This window comes from Mandrillus leucophaeus, unplaced genomic scaffold (genome assembly GCF_000951045.1).
Source record: "Mandrillus leucophaeus isolate KB7577 unplaced genomic scaffold, Mleu.le_1.0 Scaffold489, whole genome shotgun sequence".
In the NCBI taxonomy this organism is placed as follows: domain Eukaryota; kingdom Metazoa; phylum Chordata; class Mammalia; order Primates; family Cercopithecidae; genus Mandrillus; species Mandrillus leucophaeus.
In genome coordinates this window covers 968,076-984,701 of record NW_012105242.1, presented here as the reverse complement: position 1 = coordinate 984,701, position 16,626 = coordinate 968,076, and the positions used below count along the sequence as shown (strand labels likewise).

Below are 16,626 nucleotides of genomic sequence, written 5' to 3'. Positions count from 1 at the left end.
ATTGCCTGAGCTCAGGAGTTCAAAACCAGCCTGGGAAACACGGTGAAACCTTGTCTCTACTAAAATACAAAACAAGTTAGCAAGGCATGGCGGCATGCATCTGTATTCCCAGCTACTCGGGAGGCTGAGGCAGGAGAATTGCTTGAACCCTGGAGGTGGAGGTTACAGTGAGCCGAGTTCGCGCTACTGCACTTCACACTCCATCCTGGGCGACAGAGCGAGATTCCATCTCTAAAAAAGAAAATAATAATTAAAAAAATATAATCGTATTGTATTTTTAAATAATTGCTCATTGCGGGGTCTGTCCTGTACATTGCAGGAAGGGTTAATAGCATCCCTGGCCTCTGTCTATGAAACACCCCTTTTCCTCCCAATTTGTGACAACCAAAAATGTCCCTTGACAATTGCCACATATCCCATGTGTGTGGGGTGGGGGTGGTGGGTAAAATTGCCCCTAGTTGGGAACAACTGATCAGAAAGTTAAATTCTAAAATGTAGGATTGCTGGGTCAAATTGTACTAGTGTTTTACACTTTTTGATTGATGTGGGGAAACGAATCTCATATATTATTTGTGAGAGTTTAGGCAGCGTATTTCTAACCTCCTTCCTTATTGTGTTTTCTCCTACCACGTTGTTTTAATGGGTGCATGGAAATATACTTGTAATTTCAACATCCATCCTGTGGCTGGACATAGCAGTTGTGTCTCACTGTGATGAATGTCTGCATACTAAATGTGGAACTGCTCGCAAGACTTTGACCTTGGGAATATTATTTTATCTGAGCCTTACTTCTTCATCTGTAAATTGGGGATAATAATAGTCTCTATCTCATGGATTTACAGTGGGGATTAGATTCCATGAATGCATGTAAAGTTCTTAACACAGGATTAGTCACTAATCCCGATGATAGTAAATAAATGTTGGCAATATTTCTGTGATTACGATGATTTCTATTAGTGGTAAACCAGTTCCGGTGGTTGAGAGTTCTTCTTTGACTACAGTGTCACCTGCACCGAGGTTTGTATTTTTTCAATGCTTGACTTTGCTCTCCCTCCGAGCCTTGATTCACACTCTCCTCTGGCCTGTCTTTTCCCCACAGATCCTATTCTCGAACATCGAAGACATCCTGGAAGTTCATAAGGATTTCTTGGCCGCCTTGGAGTATTGTTTACACCCGGAACCACAGTCTCAGCATGAACTTGGGAACGTTTTCTTAAAATTCGTGAGTACCATGCCACTGCCCCTGGTGGACTCTAGCTTTTGAGAAGTGGGCTTCTCCCTGGGTCCCTGCCCCATCCCCTTTCACCAGCTTCCTCTGTAGGTCTGTCTGGGAGACGGGGTAGCAAGTTGGGCAGGTGGGCCCAGTCTGCATCCCCGGAACTATGGGAGGTAGATCAGGCCCAGCAGACTGTGGGCATTTTTAGTGACTCTCCTTTCCCTCAGTTTCACATAGAGGGTGGGACCTCACTGAATGCATGTGTCCTGGAGTCCTGTGACCTCCTGGCCTGGTGGGGCCCCTCTGCCACAGTGACCATCAGAGGTAGCTAGTGGCCAAGACTTGGCATCAGACAGACCTGGGTTTGAGCAGCTCAGGCGCCCACTGGTCAGTAAGGGTGTCTGATCCTTGGGTGTCCCACTGGGCTGTTGGTCAGAGAGGCTGACGCTTGTTGCAGTAGCCTCTCTCTTCCTGCAGGATTACTAACGCATTTGGAATTGTGGGTGGTGGGCTGGAAGAAGGAAGGCAACTGCTTTTCCGTAGCCTCTTTTTCTGTACTACCTGGGACCCCCCTCACAGATAGAAGAACTAGCCTCACGGGCACGAGATGTGAGCCAAACTCCTTTGCCCCTCTGAGCCTCTATTTCCTCCTGTGATTGTGAAGTAGGGATATTCTGCCTACCTCCTAGGGTTGATGGCAAGACTCAGAGGTAAAGCAATAGGATAGAGAGCCTAGAGCAGAACTTCTCAGCTGGGGCGATTCTGGCCCCCAGGGGACATTGGACAATGTCCAGACACATTTTTGCTTGTCCCAGCTCTGCGGTGCTACTGGTTTCTAGTAGGTAGAGGCCAGGGATGCCACCAAACATCCTATAATGCACAGGACAGCCCCCACAACAGAGAATCATCTGACCTCAAATATCAGTGGTGCCGAGGTGGAGAAACTTTGGTGTATCAGCACTCGGTCACTGTTCAAACTGTCATCACCATCATGATCATGATCGTCATCATCACTAACTCACTTCTCCAGGGGATCACATCTGAGTGATCAGAGCCTAAGATGATGGAGCTGTGTGACTCTGCCCTCAGAGGGCAGTGGGGGGCAAGTCTCATGTGCGATCAGGCATGCAGAGTACCCGAGGATGCAGTCATTCAGCCAAGGGCCAGCCACTCTCTACGTGAAAGTGAGGGCAAGGAGAGCTTCTGGCCAGGCTGCTGAGCGACTCATGAACTGTGGTCCTCTCAGCAAGTTGACTGAACTTGTCTGTGCCTCAGTTTCCTTTTACCCATAAACGGGGTGTAGATCCGTGACATTGTGAGGATTAAGCGAGATAATACAAGGAGCCTGCTTGGTGCAGCGCCTGGCACAGTAAGTGCTCAATAAAGGTCGACATTATCTTCCTGTTCACATAGCGGATGCTCCTCCATCTTTGGAACTGGACAAATAAGAGCACAGTGGGGCGCAGGTGGGCTGGGTGCTAGCGGAGGGCATTGGGCAGAGGAGGGACGCGGTCCACTTTGGGTTGCAGGGACCCTTTGGCTGCTGTGAGGGGGAGCAGGTGTGGAGGGAGAGCCGGAAGCAAGGAGACATCTAAGAGGTTACCCCGCCAAGTGAGGTGACGGTGCCTCGGACCAGCATGGTAGCAGTGGAGGTGGTGAGAAGGGGCAAGTGGCCACAGTGGTTCAGTAAAGGTGTTTGAATAGGAAAATGAAAAGAATTTTACACTTTTTGATTGATGTGGGGAAACGAATCTCATATATTATTTGTGAGAGTTTAGGCAGCGTATTTCTAACCTCCTTCCTTATTGTGTTTTCTCCTACCACGTTGTTTTAATGGGTGCATGGAAATATACTTGTAATTTCAACATCCATCCTGTGGCTGGACATAGCAGTTGTGTCTCACTGTGATGAATGTCTGCATACTAAATGTGGAACTGCTCGCAAGACTTTGACCTTGGGAATATTATTTTATCTGAGCCTTACTTCTTCATCTGTAAATTGGGGATAATAATAGTCTCTATCTCATGGATTTACAGTGGGGATTAGATTCCATGAATGCATGTAAAGTTCTTAACACAGGATTAGTCACTAATCCCGATGATAGTAAATAAATGTTGGCAATATTTCTGTGATTACGATGATTTCTATTAGTGGTAAACCAGTTCCGGTGGTTGAGAGTTCTTCTTTGACTACAGTGTCACCTGCACCGAGGTTTGTATTTTTCAATGCTTGGCTTTGCTCTCCCTCCGAGCCTTGATTCACACTGTCCTCTGGCCTGTCTTTTCCCCACAGATCCTATTCTCGAACATCGAAGACATCCTGGAAGTTCATAAGGATTTCTTGGCCGCCTTGGAGTATTGTTTACACCCGGAACCACAGTCTCAGCATGAACTTGGGAACGTTTTCTTAAAATTCGTGAGTACCATGCCACTGCCCCTGGTGGACTCTAGCTTTTGAGAAGTGGGCTTCTCCCTGGGTCCCTGCCCCATCCCCTTTCACCAGCTTCCTCTGTAGGTCTGTCTGGGAGACGGGGTAGCAAGTTGGGCAGGTGGGCCCAGTCTGCATCCCCGGAACTATGGGAGGTAGATCAGGCCCAGCAGACTGTGGGCATTTTTAGTGACTCTCCTTTCCCTCAGTTTCACATAGAGGGTGGGACCTCACTGAATGCATGTGTCCTGGAGTCCTGTGACCTCCTGGCCTGGTGGGGCCCCTCTGCCACAGTGACCATCAGAGGTAGCTAGTGGCCAAGACTTGGCATCAGACAGACCTGGGTTTGAGCAGCTCAGGCGCCCACTGGTCAGTAAGGGTGTCTGATCCTTGGGTGTCCCACTGGGCTGTTGGTCAGAGAGGCTGACGCTTGTTGCAGTAGCCTCTCTCTTCCTGCAGGATTACTAACGCATTTGGAATTGTGGGTGGTGGGCTGGAAGAAGGAAGGCAACTGCTTTTCCGTAGCCTCTTTTTCTGTACTACCTGGGACCCCCCTCACAGATAGAAGAACTAGCCTCACGGGCACGAGATGTGAGCCAAACTCCTTTGCCCCTCTGAGCCTCTATTTCCTCCTGTGATTGTGAAGTAGGGATATTCTGCCTACCTCCTAGGGTTGATGGCAAGACTCAGAGGTAAAGCAATAGGATAGAGAGCCTAGAGCAGAACTTCTCAGCTGGGGCGATTCTGGCCCCCAGGGGACATTGGACAATGTCCAGACACATTTTTGCTTGTCCCAGCTCTGCGGTGCTACTGGTTTCTAGTAGGTAGAGGCCAGGGATGCCACCAAACATCCTATAATGCACAGGACAGCCCCCACAACAGAGAATCATCTGACCTCAAATATCAGTGGTGCCGAGGTGGAGAAACTTTGGTGTATCAGCACTCGGTCACTGTTCAAACTGTCATCACCATCATGATCATGATCGTCATCATCACTAACTCACTTCTCCAGGGGATCACATCTGAGTGATCAGAGCCTAAGATGATGGAGCTGTGTGACTCTGCCCTCAGAGGGCAGTGGGGGGCAAGTCTCATGTGCGATCAGGCATGCAGAGTACCCGAGGATGCAGTCATTCAGCCAAGGGCCAGCCACTCTCTACGTGAAAGTGAGGGCAAGGAGAGCTTCTGGCCAGGCTGCTGAGCGACTCATGAACTGTGGTCCTCTCAGCAAGTTGACTGAACTTGTCTGTGCCTCAGTTTCCTTTTACCCATAAACGGGGTGTAGATCCGTGACATTGTGAGGATTAAGCGAGATAATACAAGGAGCCTGCTTGGTGCAGCGCCTGGCACAGTAAGTGCTCAATAAAGGTCGACATTATCTTCCTGTTCACATAGCGGATGCTCCTCCATCTTTGGAACTGGACAAATAAGAGCACAGTGGGGCGCAGGTGGGCTGGGTGCTAGCGGAGGGCATTGGGCAGAGGAGGGACGCGGTCCACTTTGGGTTGCAGGGACCCTTTGGCTGCTGTGAGGGGGAGCAGGTGTGGAGGGAGAGCCGGAAGCAAGGAGACGTCTAAGAGGTTACCCCGCCAAGTGAGGTGACGGTGCCTCGGACCAGCATGGTAGCAGTGGAGGTGGTGAGAAGGGGCAAGTGGCCACAGTGGTTCAGTAAAGGTGTTTGAATAGGAAAATGAAAAGAATGGGAGGGACAGTCCTCCCTTCGGGTTCAGAGGAGACAGGAAGTGCTTTTTTCTCTGGAGTCAACAGCCAACATTCAAATCCCTGTTCTACTGCTCGCCAGCCCAGTGACCTTGGGCAAGTCCTTTCACCTGTCAGGGCCTCAGTCTCCAACTCTGTAAAGTGGGGGCAATGACAATATCTGCTGCAGGGGGCTGTCATGAGGATGAATGACCTGGCTAATGCCGCATGTCAGCTGTGGGTGTTACTTGGCCTGCTTCCTGGAGGGGGTGGCCTTGGGGCTGGCTGTGATGTCATGATCTGAGCTTGGGCAGGATTGTCTGTACTTAGCAAAAGTGGGAGAAGGGGTCCTCAAGGTGCACTATCCAGTTTGCCAAAAGCCCCGGCCCTCCTCAGTCCTTTTGGCTTCTCTGCCTGAGTCCCAGAGGCTGTGGGGAAGTGGGTTTAACTCGCTTGTCAGCGAGGAGCCCTGGACGCTGAGGACACAGTGGGGCTATTCTCACCTCTCTCTGTAGGATCCCTGCCTTGCTCAGAGATACAGCAGAGGGCTGGGGGGCTGGGGGTGGGAAGTTTAGCGTGCATGAAGCAACCTCTTTTCCATGTCCTCTCTTCTGCTACCTGGGACCTTCCTCATGTAGCCTCATCAAACTAGGTACCTGGTGAAGGCTGCACTTGCCATCAGAGTCGTGACATGTGGAGGGTGAACGTTTAGGCCTTCGTGGGAGGTTGTTCTGGGCTGGGGCCTTGCTGGCATCCTCCCTGGTCCTGGGAGATCAAGCATTCTAGAGCCCAGCTGCCCGACTTTGCATCCTAGCTCTGTTACTTCCTTGCTCTGTAATCCTGGGAGAATGACCTTACCTTTCTGTGCCTCAGTTTTCTCATCTGTAAAGTGGGTATCACAAAACTCACCTTCTAGGGCGGTTGAGAGAATGAATGACGTTGCTAGAGCCTGGCACATAATAAGTGCTCAGGAATTGTTTCTCACTTGGGTTATGTGCACATCTGTTCATGTGATCCAGCGCTTTCTGGAACCTCCCAGTCTTCTCTGGAGTATGACTTTGTGCAGGGTCCCCAGGCCTGGGATCATTGGGCCCCATTCCAGGTGATTTATCGTGAGCCCCCCTGCACCTCAGCGGAACTCCTGTCCTTCCAGCCTCACAAAGCTGCTATGATGCCCAGGTGCAAGGATGCATGTAGGAGGCTTTGACAGAGATGAAGTATTCTGGAGATTGGTTCTGCTCTGAGCCACCAGAGAGACCTGCTGGAAACATCAATCAGGTCTCTTCAGCCCCCCTCCCGGTACCCTCCAAAGGTTCCTGCCTCATTGGAATAAAATCCCCACACCCCGCCATGCCCTGTCCGTTCCTTGGAACTCAGTCCCCTGGCTCCAGCCACACAGGACTCCTTGCTGTTCCAGAACAGGGAGCCCATTCCCGCCCCAGGCCACTTCCTCTGCTGGATCAGTTCCCTCAGACATCCCTGCGGCTCTCTCCCTCCTTGCCTTGAAAGCTTTTTAGAAATGCCATCTTCTCCGCGAAGGCCTCCAGGCCCTCCTGTTTAAGTTGCTGCACTCCTGTCCTTCCGCGCCCCTCCCCTGCTCTTGTCATTCTCAACAGAACGGTCCGCACTGCCCTTTGACACATCGGATCTTTTGCTCCTTTTTGCTTATTGTCTGTCTCTGCCTAGAATGTAAACAACACGAGGACAGGGACTCTGTCATGCTCGCTGTTCTGTCTCTGCATCAGAAATAGTCCAGCCCCTTAGCTGGGCATGGTGATGTGTGCCTGTGGTTCTGGGTACTTGGGAGGCTGAGGTGGGAGGATCGCTTGAGCCTAAGAGGTTGAGGCTGTAGTGAGTCAAGATCATGCCACTGCACTCCAGCCTGGGTGACGGGGAGACATTGTCTGAAAACAAACAAAACGAAACAAAACAAAACAAAAATCCAGCCCTGAGCTCACTTGTCCTCTGGACATGTGAGCAAACTGAGAGAAAGGTTAAGCTCAAGGTCACAACTGTGCCAGCCGCAGAAGTGGGCTTTCGACCTTCCTAAGGGCTAAGCCAGTGTTTCTCAGTTCATTAGCTTACGTGCTAAGTTTGGAATTTCAGCTATATCTGAGTATCCTTTGTAGTATTATTTGTTTAATGCTTTAAAAAATTGATTCACTTAACAAAACTTCAATAAACTTATTTAAAAAGAGAAGTTTGCATCATCATTGAAAATAGAAAATGAGTGTGTAAATAGAAGGTAATTGTCAAAATAAATGCAGTAGAAACCAAACGGTGTTACCGCATTCTATCTAGAAACTCTTAACTACTTGAGCCTCTCAGCCTGAGGCTGGTGACATCACACCAGCTAAGACCCTCCTTGAGCTAACCGGACCTATTGAAAAACGAGCCAGCGTTCTCAGTGTGTGATCCAGTGTTTTTTAATTTAAAATCATCTTTTAAATTAAAAATTAAAATCATCACGCCTCTTCCTGCCTGCTCGGAGGACAGGCTGAGTCAGTCTGTCTCAGGAGTTTTAAAGGCCACCCCTCTGTAGGTTGGGTTTCTGGAGGCTGGCGATTTGCACACAGGTGGCCTTTTGGAAGCAGCTAAAGGAGAGGCTGCGGAGACTCCACCCCAGCTGCTGATAGTCCCATCTGGAAGGAACTCTGGAACTAGGATAGCTCTTCAGATTACGCACAATTGTAGCAAGTGGGCAAGGCCTTTGCACCCTCATTGCCCGGTGGGCTGTCCTCAGGAGTGGGTGTACCACCGCAGACAGGTGGCCCTCTTAGGCTGAAGGCAACTCCAGGGGAGGGCCTTAGCTGAGGGCCATTGTCAGCCCCCACTGCCAGCACCTGGGGTAAGGGGCGTCTCTCTCTCCGTGACAGGCATTTGAAGAGTGCACCATGGCATCCACTGCAACCCCAAAGGAAAGGCAGGTCTCAATTTTTCCTTTCCACTGTCCTTCCCAGGCTTGTTTACTCCATTTACTCCCTGCCTGGAAACATTTTCCCATGGCCATGGCAGCATCTGGGCTGGTGAGATGCTAATTGGGAACAGAGCTCTGCAGACAGGCTCTCCAGGAGAGGAAGGGGCCCTGGCCCACAGTCCAGCCCACTCATGCCACCTAACTGAACAGATGGAGGAAGAGTCCCTTACCCGCTTTCCCCAAAACCCAACCAGTAACTACTGAGTTTATCATAAACTAGCACTGAGTGGACATTTTCTTTGCACTGGGACCTGTTCTCTGTGCCTTACAGATATGCATTCATTAAAACTTCACAACAGTGTTTGAAAGTGGTTACTATTATTGTACCCATTTTACAGATGAGGAAACCAAGGCCCAGAGAGATTAAGTTGTAGTGCAAGCTTACCGAGCTAGGAAGCATCAGAGCCAGGATTTGAGCTGACACATTCAGGCTGTAGAGTCTGTGTTTTTCACTGTCTTATGTGATAAGGTCTCCTGAAATACATACTGAACATCTCCTGTGTGCCAGGCACTGCACTAGACCCTGAGGATGCTGTACTAAATAAGACAGACTTGCTCCCTGCTGCCACACTGCTCGTAGGTGGGAGAAACAGAGGGTAATTTAACTGATTAGGTCATTTCAGATGCCAGTGCAGACTGTGAAGAACATAAAATGCAGATGTGGTGAAGAGTGACTCTGCCTGAGGTTGCTTTCACTCGGGAGGTCAGGGCCAGGGCTGCCACATTTAGCAAATGAAAACAAAGGACACCCAGGGAAATCGGAATTTCAGGTAAACATCAAGTAATTTTTTAGTGGAAGCATGTCTTATGGAATATTTGAGACATACTAAAACAAACATGTATCTGAAATGAGCATTCACCTGGGTGTCCTGGGTTTTATTTTGTATCTGGCAACCCAAGGGTAGGATGGCCTTTCTGAGGCAGTGAAATGGGATGATTTTGGGGAGGGTGATCTGGACTGAGGGGAGAAAGGGCGGAAGCCCTGAGCTAGGAACAAGCTTAGCTCATTTGAGAGAAGAAGGGAGACCAGTGTGACCAGAGCAGAGTGAGTGATGGAGAGAGTTTGAGGGTGTCATAGTGGGGGCAGGACAGATCCTGTAGGGCTTTGCGTGCCAAGGTGAGGACCATAGATCTTATTCTGAGTCAGTGGAAGCTATTGCAGGTTTTAAGCACAGGAGTAGTGTGGTCTGATTTATGTTTTAACCCCTCTCTCCCCGCAGCTGTGTGGATGGGTAAATAAGTTGGGGAGACTGTTGAAAAATTGAGACCTGACTCTCACTTCTCCCCTCCCTGCTGGAGGATATGTTTGCATGGGCCAGCTCCTTCCCTCTTCTGGGTCTCAGTCTTGCTGGCTGTGAAATGAGTGGTTTGGAGCTGATGGTCCCTGTGGAACCACTGTCACCTGGGTATCGTGGACAGCAGCTGCCACCTCTCACAATCCTTGAGCCCTTTCTGGGGGTGAGCTCTCCTCCCCTGGCTGTCTCCAGCTGGCAGTTGTCCCCTTCTCCCCCTTCTCACCCCAAACCCACAACCACATGTTGCGCACCCACTGCATCTGTGTATGCACAACTGTTTGTCCGTTTCTTCCTGGCAAAGCAATCAGAGCCCCATGTGGAGCCCCTAGGAGGAAATGGAACACTTGGACTCTGAGCTGTCAAGAGCAGCGTTTCCATATTTGCAGAGTCTCAGGCCTGAGATGCAGCTGGGGTCAGGCCGGATGAAAGGACATGGGTGTGATTCAACTGGGCACGGTGCTGCAGAGGGGATGTTGTCCTTTGCTAAATTTAACTTCTTCAAGCCTCAAGCCCTGGGCCCCTGCTCTTCCCACAGGCTGAAGGAGAGGAAAACACTGCAGACTGTGTTGTAGAAGGAGCTCAGGGGATGAGGAATGACAAACCGGTGGTGAGCTTGTTACTTACTCCCTCTCCTGCACCTGTGGCAGACATCGCTAATCAATCACAGCATTCTGCCTCTGGGCTTCCTGTGGGACCCCAGAATCCTCCTCACTAGTGTTCCAGCTGGCACTGCCCAGTGACTGGGGTTGGCATGTGGGAAGAAACCAATTTGTCCCTGCTTTCTGGCCCAGTCCCTTCCCTTCATCTCTGTGGAGATGGACAGAGAGACCCTGTCACCTCACTAAGATTTGGGTCTATGTATTTCATTTTCTCCCTTTCAGAGTGTGCACGTATCAAAACTGTCTTTGCTGTACGCGACAGAAACACCAGTTCAGATAGGCTTAAACAAATCAAGGACTTTACTGATGCGTGTCAGTGAAATTGTTCAGGAGTGTAGGTCAGCTTCAGACATAGCTAGATCCAGGACTCCGTATGATGATTTCAGGACCAGGTCTTTCTCTGATCTCAGGCTCTGCTTTTATCTGTGCAGTGCTGATTTCACTCTTGGAGAATGGGAGGGGCTTATGGGGTGCGTGCCTCACATGGTGGCAGGGGTTCAATAGCAACTCAAAGAGAATTTCTCTTCCCAGTGATTCTAGCACGAGTCCTTGCAGACTCTGGGGGCCCAGCTTGGGTCACATGGCCGCTGTTATTAGGACGGGGAACTCTGATTGGTTTTGCCTGGGTCATGTGCTCACTTGTGGTCCCTGGGGTGGGGTGGGACCAGCCTGGGAAGAAGCACGGAGCTGGTCTGAGGGGCCTTTGGCCTCTCTCAGTTCCTCCTTCTGTTTTCTTGCTTTCATTCATCAAATAGTCATGATACCTGCTCTCTGCCAGTGGCTGCTGACCCCATTGACATCACAGCAGTGACCTCAACAGATGCAAATGCTGTCCCCATGGAGCTGACAGTCCCAGGAGATTCAGGGGAGAAGGACAGTGCACAAATGAGAAGTAAAACATCCTGGGGTCAGGGACCATCATAATTCCCAAAATCTGCCTGGGACCCTCCCAAGGCTTTCCCTAAACCCAGAAGTCTATCCGCTGCCACCTTCCTCCTGACTCTGCCTGTCTTTTTTTTTTTTTTTTTTTTTTTTGCCGTCAAAACCTTCCCACCTGCCGCCCTACCCTGTCACAGACCAGTTCAATGAAAAAGATAATGAATTTTCTGAAATAATCATGCTGGTGATAATAGCAACAACCTTAATAAGCAATAATGATACTAATTAATATTTAGTGAACACTTACTATGCACTGTTGCAAGCACTTTAATATAAATTCACCTGCCAATCCCCACAACACCATTATGGTAATGATATCATTGTTGTCCGTACTTTATAGATGAGAATGCAGAGGCCAAGAAATGTTACTTGTCTTGACCAAGAGCTGGTGACCAGGAGACTTGGGCTATGAACCTAGATGGTCTGGCTGCAGAACTTCTCCTTGGCACTTACAAGGTTGATGCTGATAGTGGTTGGTGAGAGTGGTCATGGGGGCTTTTAACGTCAGCGCAGGTCTTCTCTGCAGGAGCAGGTTTCCAGACAGGCCAGTTCCTGTCACCTACAACAAAATAGTTGTTCTCTTCCTCTTCCTCTTCCCTGTAGCCTGCATCACCACAGTCTGCAGCTGAAACCCTGATTCCAGATGTGTCCAGCAGACCCTACTCACAAGGTTTTACCTATGGCTGGGTGATCCCCTGCAGCCCAGACGCCTCCTCACCCAGCCCTTTTGGCCTTGATGGCCCCTTAGGCTTGTTTGAGACAAATGGAAGTTGAAAAAGGTCTGCTTGGGCAGTGTTGGGGGTGCTGGGGGTCCCCTCTTCTCCTTCCTTGCCTTGTGTGTGTGTGTGTCTTTGTGTGTGTGTGTTGGCATCTCAGTGGACTGCAGATACTTGATGAGTGAGTTGTGCTTTGTGACTCAGTGCATGTGTCCATGTGCATGCTGACATTGGTGGTGGTGTTTGGAGCCTGTAGCTTGCGTGCTGTGATGCTTGAGATCATTGGGTGGTTTCTTGGAGTATGCATCAAGATTGTTTGTCTTGTGGTATGTGTGTGTGTATGGAGGTGCACTGTGGGTAATTGTAACATGATTTGTCTGATATTTTCCCCCATTGATCCATGTTTGTTGAGTGTGTTTATGTTTGTAGTAATACTTGTAGAGTACTTTGAAGTATTGTACGGTGCTTACTGTGTGCCAGACACCGTTCTACTCATTTCACATATATTATTTAATCCTCCAGCAGCGTAAGTGTTGAAGGTCAGTTATGATGTCCGTTTTGCAGATGAGGAAACGAAGGCCTAGGGAGGTGAAGCACTTGCCCAAGGTCACCCTCTACTTAGGGAACGTGGAACTGGGTTTCTGGAGTGACTCTGTGCAGCTTAGTCCAGATTTGTGGCTTGAGATTTGTACCCTGGGTATTTGCCTCCCACTCCCATCCCAACCCTGTGCCATGACCTTGAGCTGACGTTGTCACTGGGGTTAAGGGAGTTTGAGTCCTGATTCTGCCACTGCACTAGCGGCGAGACCCTGGGGAAGCGACTTTTCCTTGTTTTTTTTCATGGCTATGTGGGTTTCTTATAGTAGTTACCATGTAAGGCTGTCGTGGGGAGTGAGTAAGTTAACCCCCATTCCAGGAGAGCAGCGTGCAGCTTGTAGTACGTGCTGGGCAGTCTGTGCTACGTGCTGGGTATGCATTCTGTGTTAGCCATCAGCACTGACCTGGGCACTTTGTGGCTCAGAGTGTCTGCTCAGACGATGCACAGGGAGCCCCCAGAGTGAGCTGGGGTGGGCTGGGGATGCCCGTTAATTCTAAACCCATCCTACCTTCTCTTTGGTTTCCTATTTCCTGCAGCCTCCCATCGGAAGGCCATCTGGGGGCTTGTTTAGAAACAAGATGAGCTGCTTGCTGTGTGGACCCACCTCTTCCTTCCTTAGCTTGTTCAGGTCTCTTGCGCACTCCCACCCCTAGCCCAGGGTTGAGGCCTTGCAACCCTTCCTCCTCCAGTGACCTCACCCACGGCATCCTTGTTTAGGGTTTGGCGGGTTCCGTGAACCATTTGGAACCAAGAATGCTCAGTTGAGAGCTTCCTGCTAAGAAGGCTCCTGTCTTTTCCAGTTCTGGAAACCCTGACTGATGGTTCTGGAACTGGTGACCCACAGGTGACCTTTAGGCTGGAAAGAGTCCATCTTTGGGCTCAGGGGTATCTGGAGGTCAACAGAGGTAGCCCGCAGCCATAACAACTCTGACTTAAGGACTTTCATTAATTCTACCTTACAGATGAGGAAACTGAGGCACTGGGAAGTCAGGTAACCTGCCCAGGTTCACGGGAAATACAGAGCCATGGTGCAAGCCCAGGCTACTCTTCTTGAGTCTATGCTCTTGACCCCCAAGCCACACTGCTTCCCAAAAGGTTATTCAGGCTCCTGGGTGCAGACCTGGGGCAAGAGTGGAGACTGGGAAGCTGGTAGTGAGTGAAGCCGCTTTACCCGAGATTCCTCTTGCTGTAGCCTCTCCTCGGTCAGGGTAGCCCTTTCCCACTGCCAGCCAGCCCAGCGGTAGGCACATATCAGGGAACCTGCCTTCTACCATGACCTGCCTCCCACAGGCTCTGTCCTTGTCTTGCAGAAGGACAAGTTCTGCGTGTACGAGGAGTATTGCAGCAACCATGAGAAAGCGCTGAGGCTGCTGGTGGAGCTGAACAAGATCCCCACCGTGCGTGCCTTCCTTTTGGTAAGTTGACCCATCAGCCCTGGTGCTCCCTTGCACTCGGCCTCAGCCTTGGGCATCTGGGCACAAGGGGACTTCATGCTGCCCCATGGTGCCAAATCCCTTCCTTGGCTGGGGTGATCTCCTGCCTAAAGCAGGGATCGCCAAGCCTTTTCCATAAAGGGCCAGCTGGGGAATATTTTTGGCTCTGCGTACCATACAGTTCCTGTCACCACGACTTAGCCCATGCTGTTGTAGCATGAAAACAGCCATAGAGAATGTGTAGAGGAGTGGGTGTGGCTGTGTGGCAATAAAACTTTATTTATAGAAACAAGCAGAGGGCTGTATTAGGGTTGACTTTGCCCATTCCTGGTCTAAAGTAAGGGTTCTAATAAAAATGGCAGCAAGAGTAGTAATTATTAATACTATTGTCATTATTACAATGATTATTATTAGGATTACTAGTATTTTAAGGATTATTTAATTATAAGTGAAAGAAAATCCAATTAAAACTGGCTTAAGCGGCCAGGTGCGGTGGCTCACGCCTGTAATCTCAGCACTTTGGGAGGCCGAGGTGGCTGGATCACTTGAGACCAGGAGTTCAAGACCAGCCTGGCCAACATGGTAAAACCCTGTCTCTGCTAAAAATACAAAAATAAATAGCTGGACATGGTGGCACGTGCCTCTAGTCCCAGCTGTTCAGCAGGCTGAAGCAGGAGAATTGCTTGAACCTGAGAAGCAGAGATTGCAATGAGCTGAGATCGTACCACTGTACGCCAGCCTGGGAGACAGAGCGAGATTTTGTCTCAAAAAAAAACAAAAAACAAAACCTCAAAAACTGGCTGAAGCAAAACAACAAACAACAACAACAACACAAACTGAGGGATTCACTTTTCTGGGAAGTTTAAGACCTGAGAGGGCTACAGACATGGCAGAGGCTGGGTGTTCAAACGATGTCATCAGGAATGCGTGTCGCTTGACTCTCCTTTTCTCTGCTGTGGCTTCATTCCGAGGCAGGCTCTCCCCAAGTGGTAACAGGGTGGTCCCCGGCAGCTCCAGGCTTATACATCCAGGCTTATACATCCAGGCTTATAGCTGAGCAGCTCCAGGATAGCTGAGAGAACTTCCCTTTCCCTATAGTAACAGCAAAAATCCTAGGTCTGATGCTCATTGGCTCAAAACCTTATCCCTGAACCAATTGCTGTAGACAGAGTAATTGGTGGTGGTGTTCTGATTGGTCACTTCTGGAGATGGAGGATGGGGTCAGGTCTACCCACACAGTACAGCCTAAGGGTAGAGTGGATCCCTAAAGCAGTTGGTTTGCATTTGTGGGAATGCAGGTAAGTTGGGAATGGATGTTGGTCAGGAAAAACTGTAGACATCCATGATGATGTTCCCTATACTTGTAGAGAGTCTCGCTTATGTATAAAACGGATTCTTATTTGTGACCTCCTTTGAGCCTTTTAGACCACTATCTGTTGTGTATGAGTCAAGATAAACATTTGTCTGCTTTGTAGACATCTCAAAGGGCAGTGGTTTAAACAAGGTGGACTCTTACTTCTCCCTCTTGTTAACAGTGTGGGTGCAGACTGTCTGGGGCTGGTATAGTGGCTCCAGTGTCAGGGGCTAAGGCCCCTAGGGTATGGTGCTCATTGACCTGGTCTCAGATGACCTTTGACTACATCCCAATTCCAGGTGGCGGGGTGGAGGGAGGGCGGGAAGGAGAGCATACCCTTCTCATTTTCAGGGCGCCACAGGAAGCTGCACACATCTCCTCCCCTCACGTCCCATTGGCCAGCACTCAGCCACACGGCCACCCCTAGATCCAAGGAAGACTGGGAAATATAGGCTTTATTCTGGGCAGCCATGTGCCCAGCTAGAAATGTGATTGCTGTGGAAGAAGAATACATTAGGGGACACTGCATAGCCTTTGTCACAGGTGATTCTGATGACTTCACAATATTAAGTGACTTTCTAGGGGTCCATCCTAGAAAAGTGGTTGAGCTTATCCTGGGTTTCAGTCCCAGTCTTTCACCTCTGAATCCCTTCTTATTCGGTCACAGACATCTCCTCCCCCATACCGTTTGTTCTCCCAACAGCACACAGCGAATTCAGCACATAAAAGTAGAACAATTAGCTAGCATAGCATACAGAGTGTGAACCACATTCCTACAGTGCTAAACTATAAAATAATATTCCTAATTGCACTTCTCCTTCACGCACAGTCTCCAACAAAGTGTTTCCAGAATTTCGATTCCAAATGTATGTTTCCTTCACAAGTGAGTTCATGTTGCTTGGCCCAGCTCCAGTGAACATCTGAGGAAGGGCAAATTGGCAGACTGATTTACTGATTTCCATCTTTCTCTCAAGTGAATTAAGCTTTCAGCACTGTTGCTTTTCATAGCCGGTATCTACATCTTCACATTTCTGTGTTTGCACTTACATTCATAAAATAGTCTGGGCAGAATGCAAAGACAAAGTCATGTTAGTGCAAACCCCACATGGACAGAAATGGCCATGTCTGCAGTGACCTGTCGGCTTGCAGGCAGCACGACCCTGCGACGGTCCCTGCTGCCCAGGCTCTGGGCTCCCTGGCTGAGGGTCCCACCCTCTGAGGGTATTCCCTCAGGTTCAGCTGGGTCCTGGGAAGCAGGAAGATGTGGGAAGGGTGTGGGAAGGGAAGGGCTGAATTTTCTTTCTCTTTCTCCCT

At 49.6% G+C, this 16,626-nt stretch overlaps 1 protein-coding gene across 1 annotated transcript in view; it reads left to right on the top strand.

Annotated features, from left to right (window-relative positions):
- The window catches only part of PREX1 (phosphatidylinositol-3,4,5-trisphosphate-dependent Rac exchange factor 1), a gene marked incomplete at its 5' end in the record, with an annotated part of 216,297 nt that overhangs the window by 82,337 nt on the left and 117,334 nt on the right, over positions 1-16,626 (top strand). The window contains 2 exons of the mRNA XM_011995411.1: positions 1,100-1,222; positions 13,836-13,940. Coding sequence (XP_011850801.1) covers positions 1,100-1,222; positions 13,836-13,940 — 228 coding nt within the window. The remainder of the gene's footprint in view (positions 1-1,099; positions 1,223-13,835; positions 13,941-16,626) is intronic.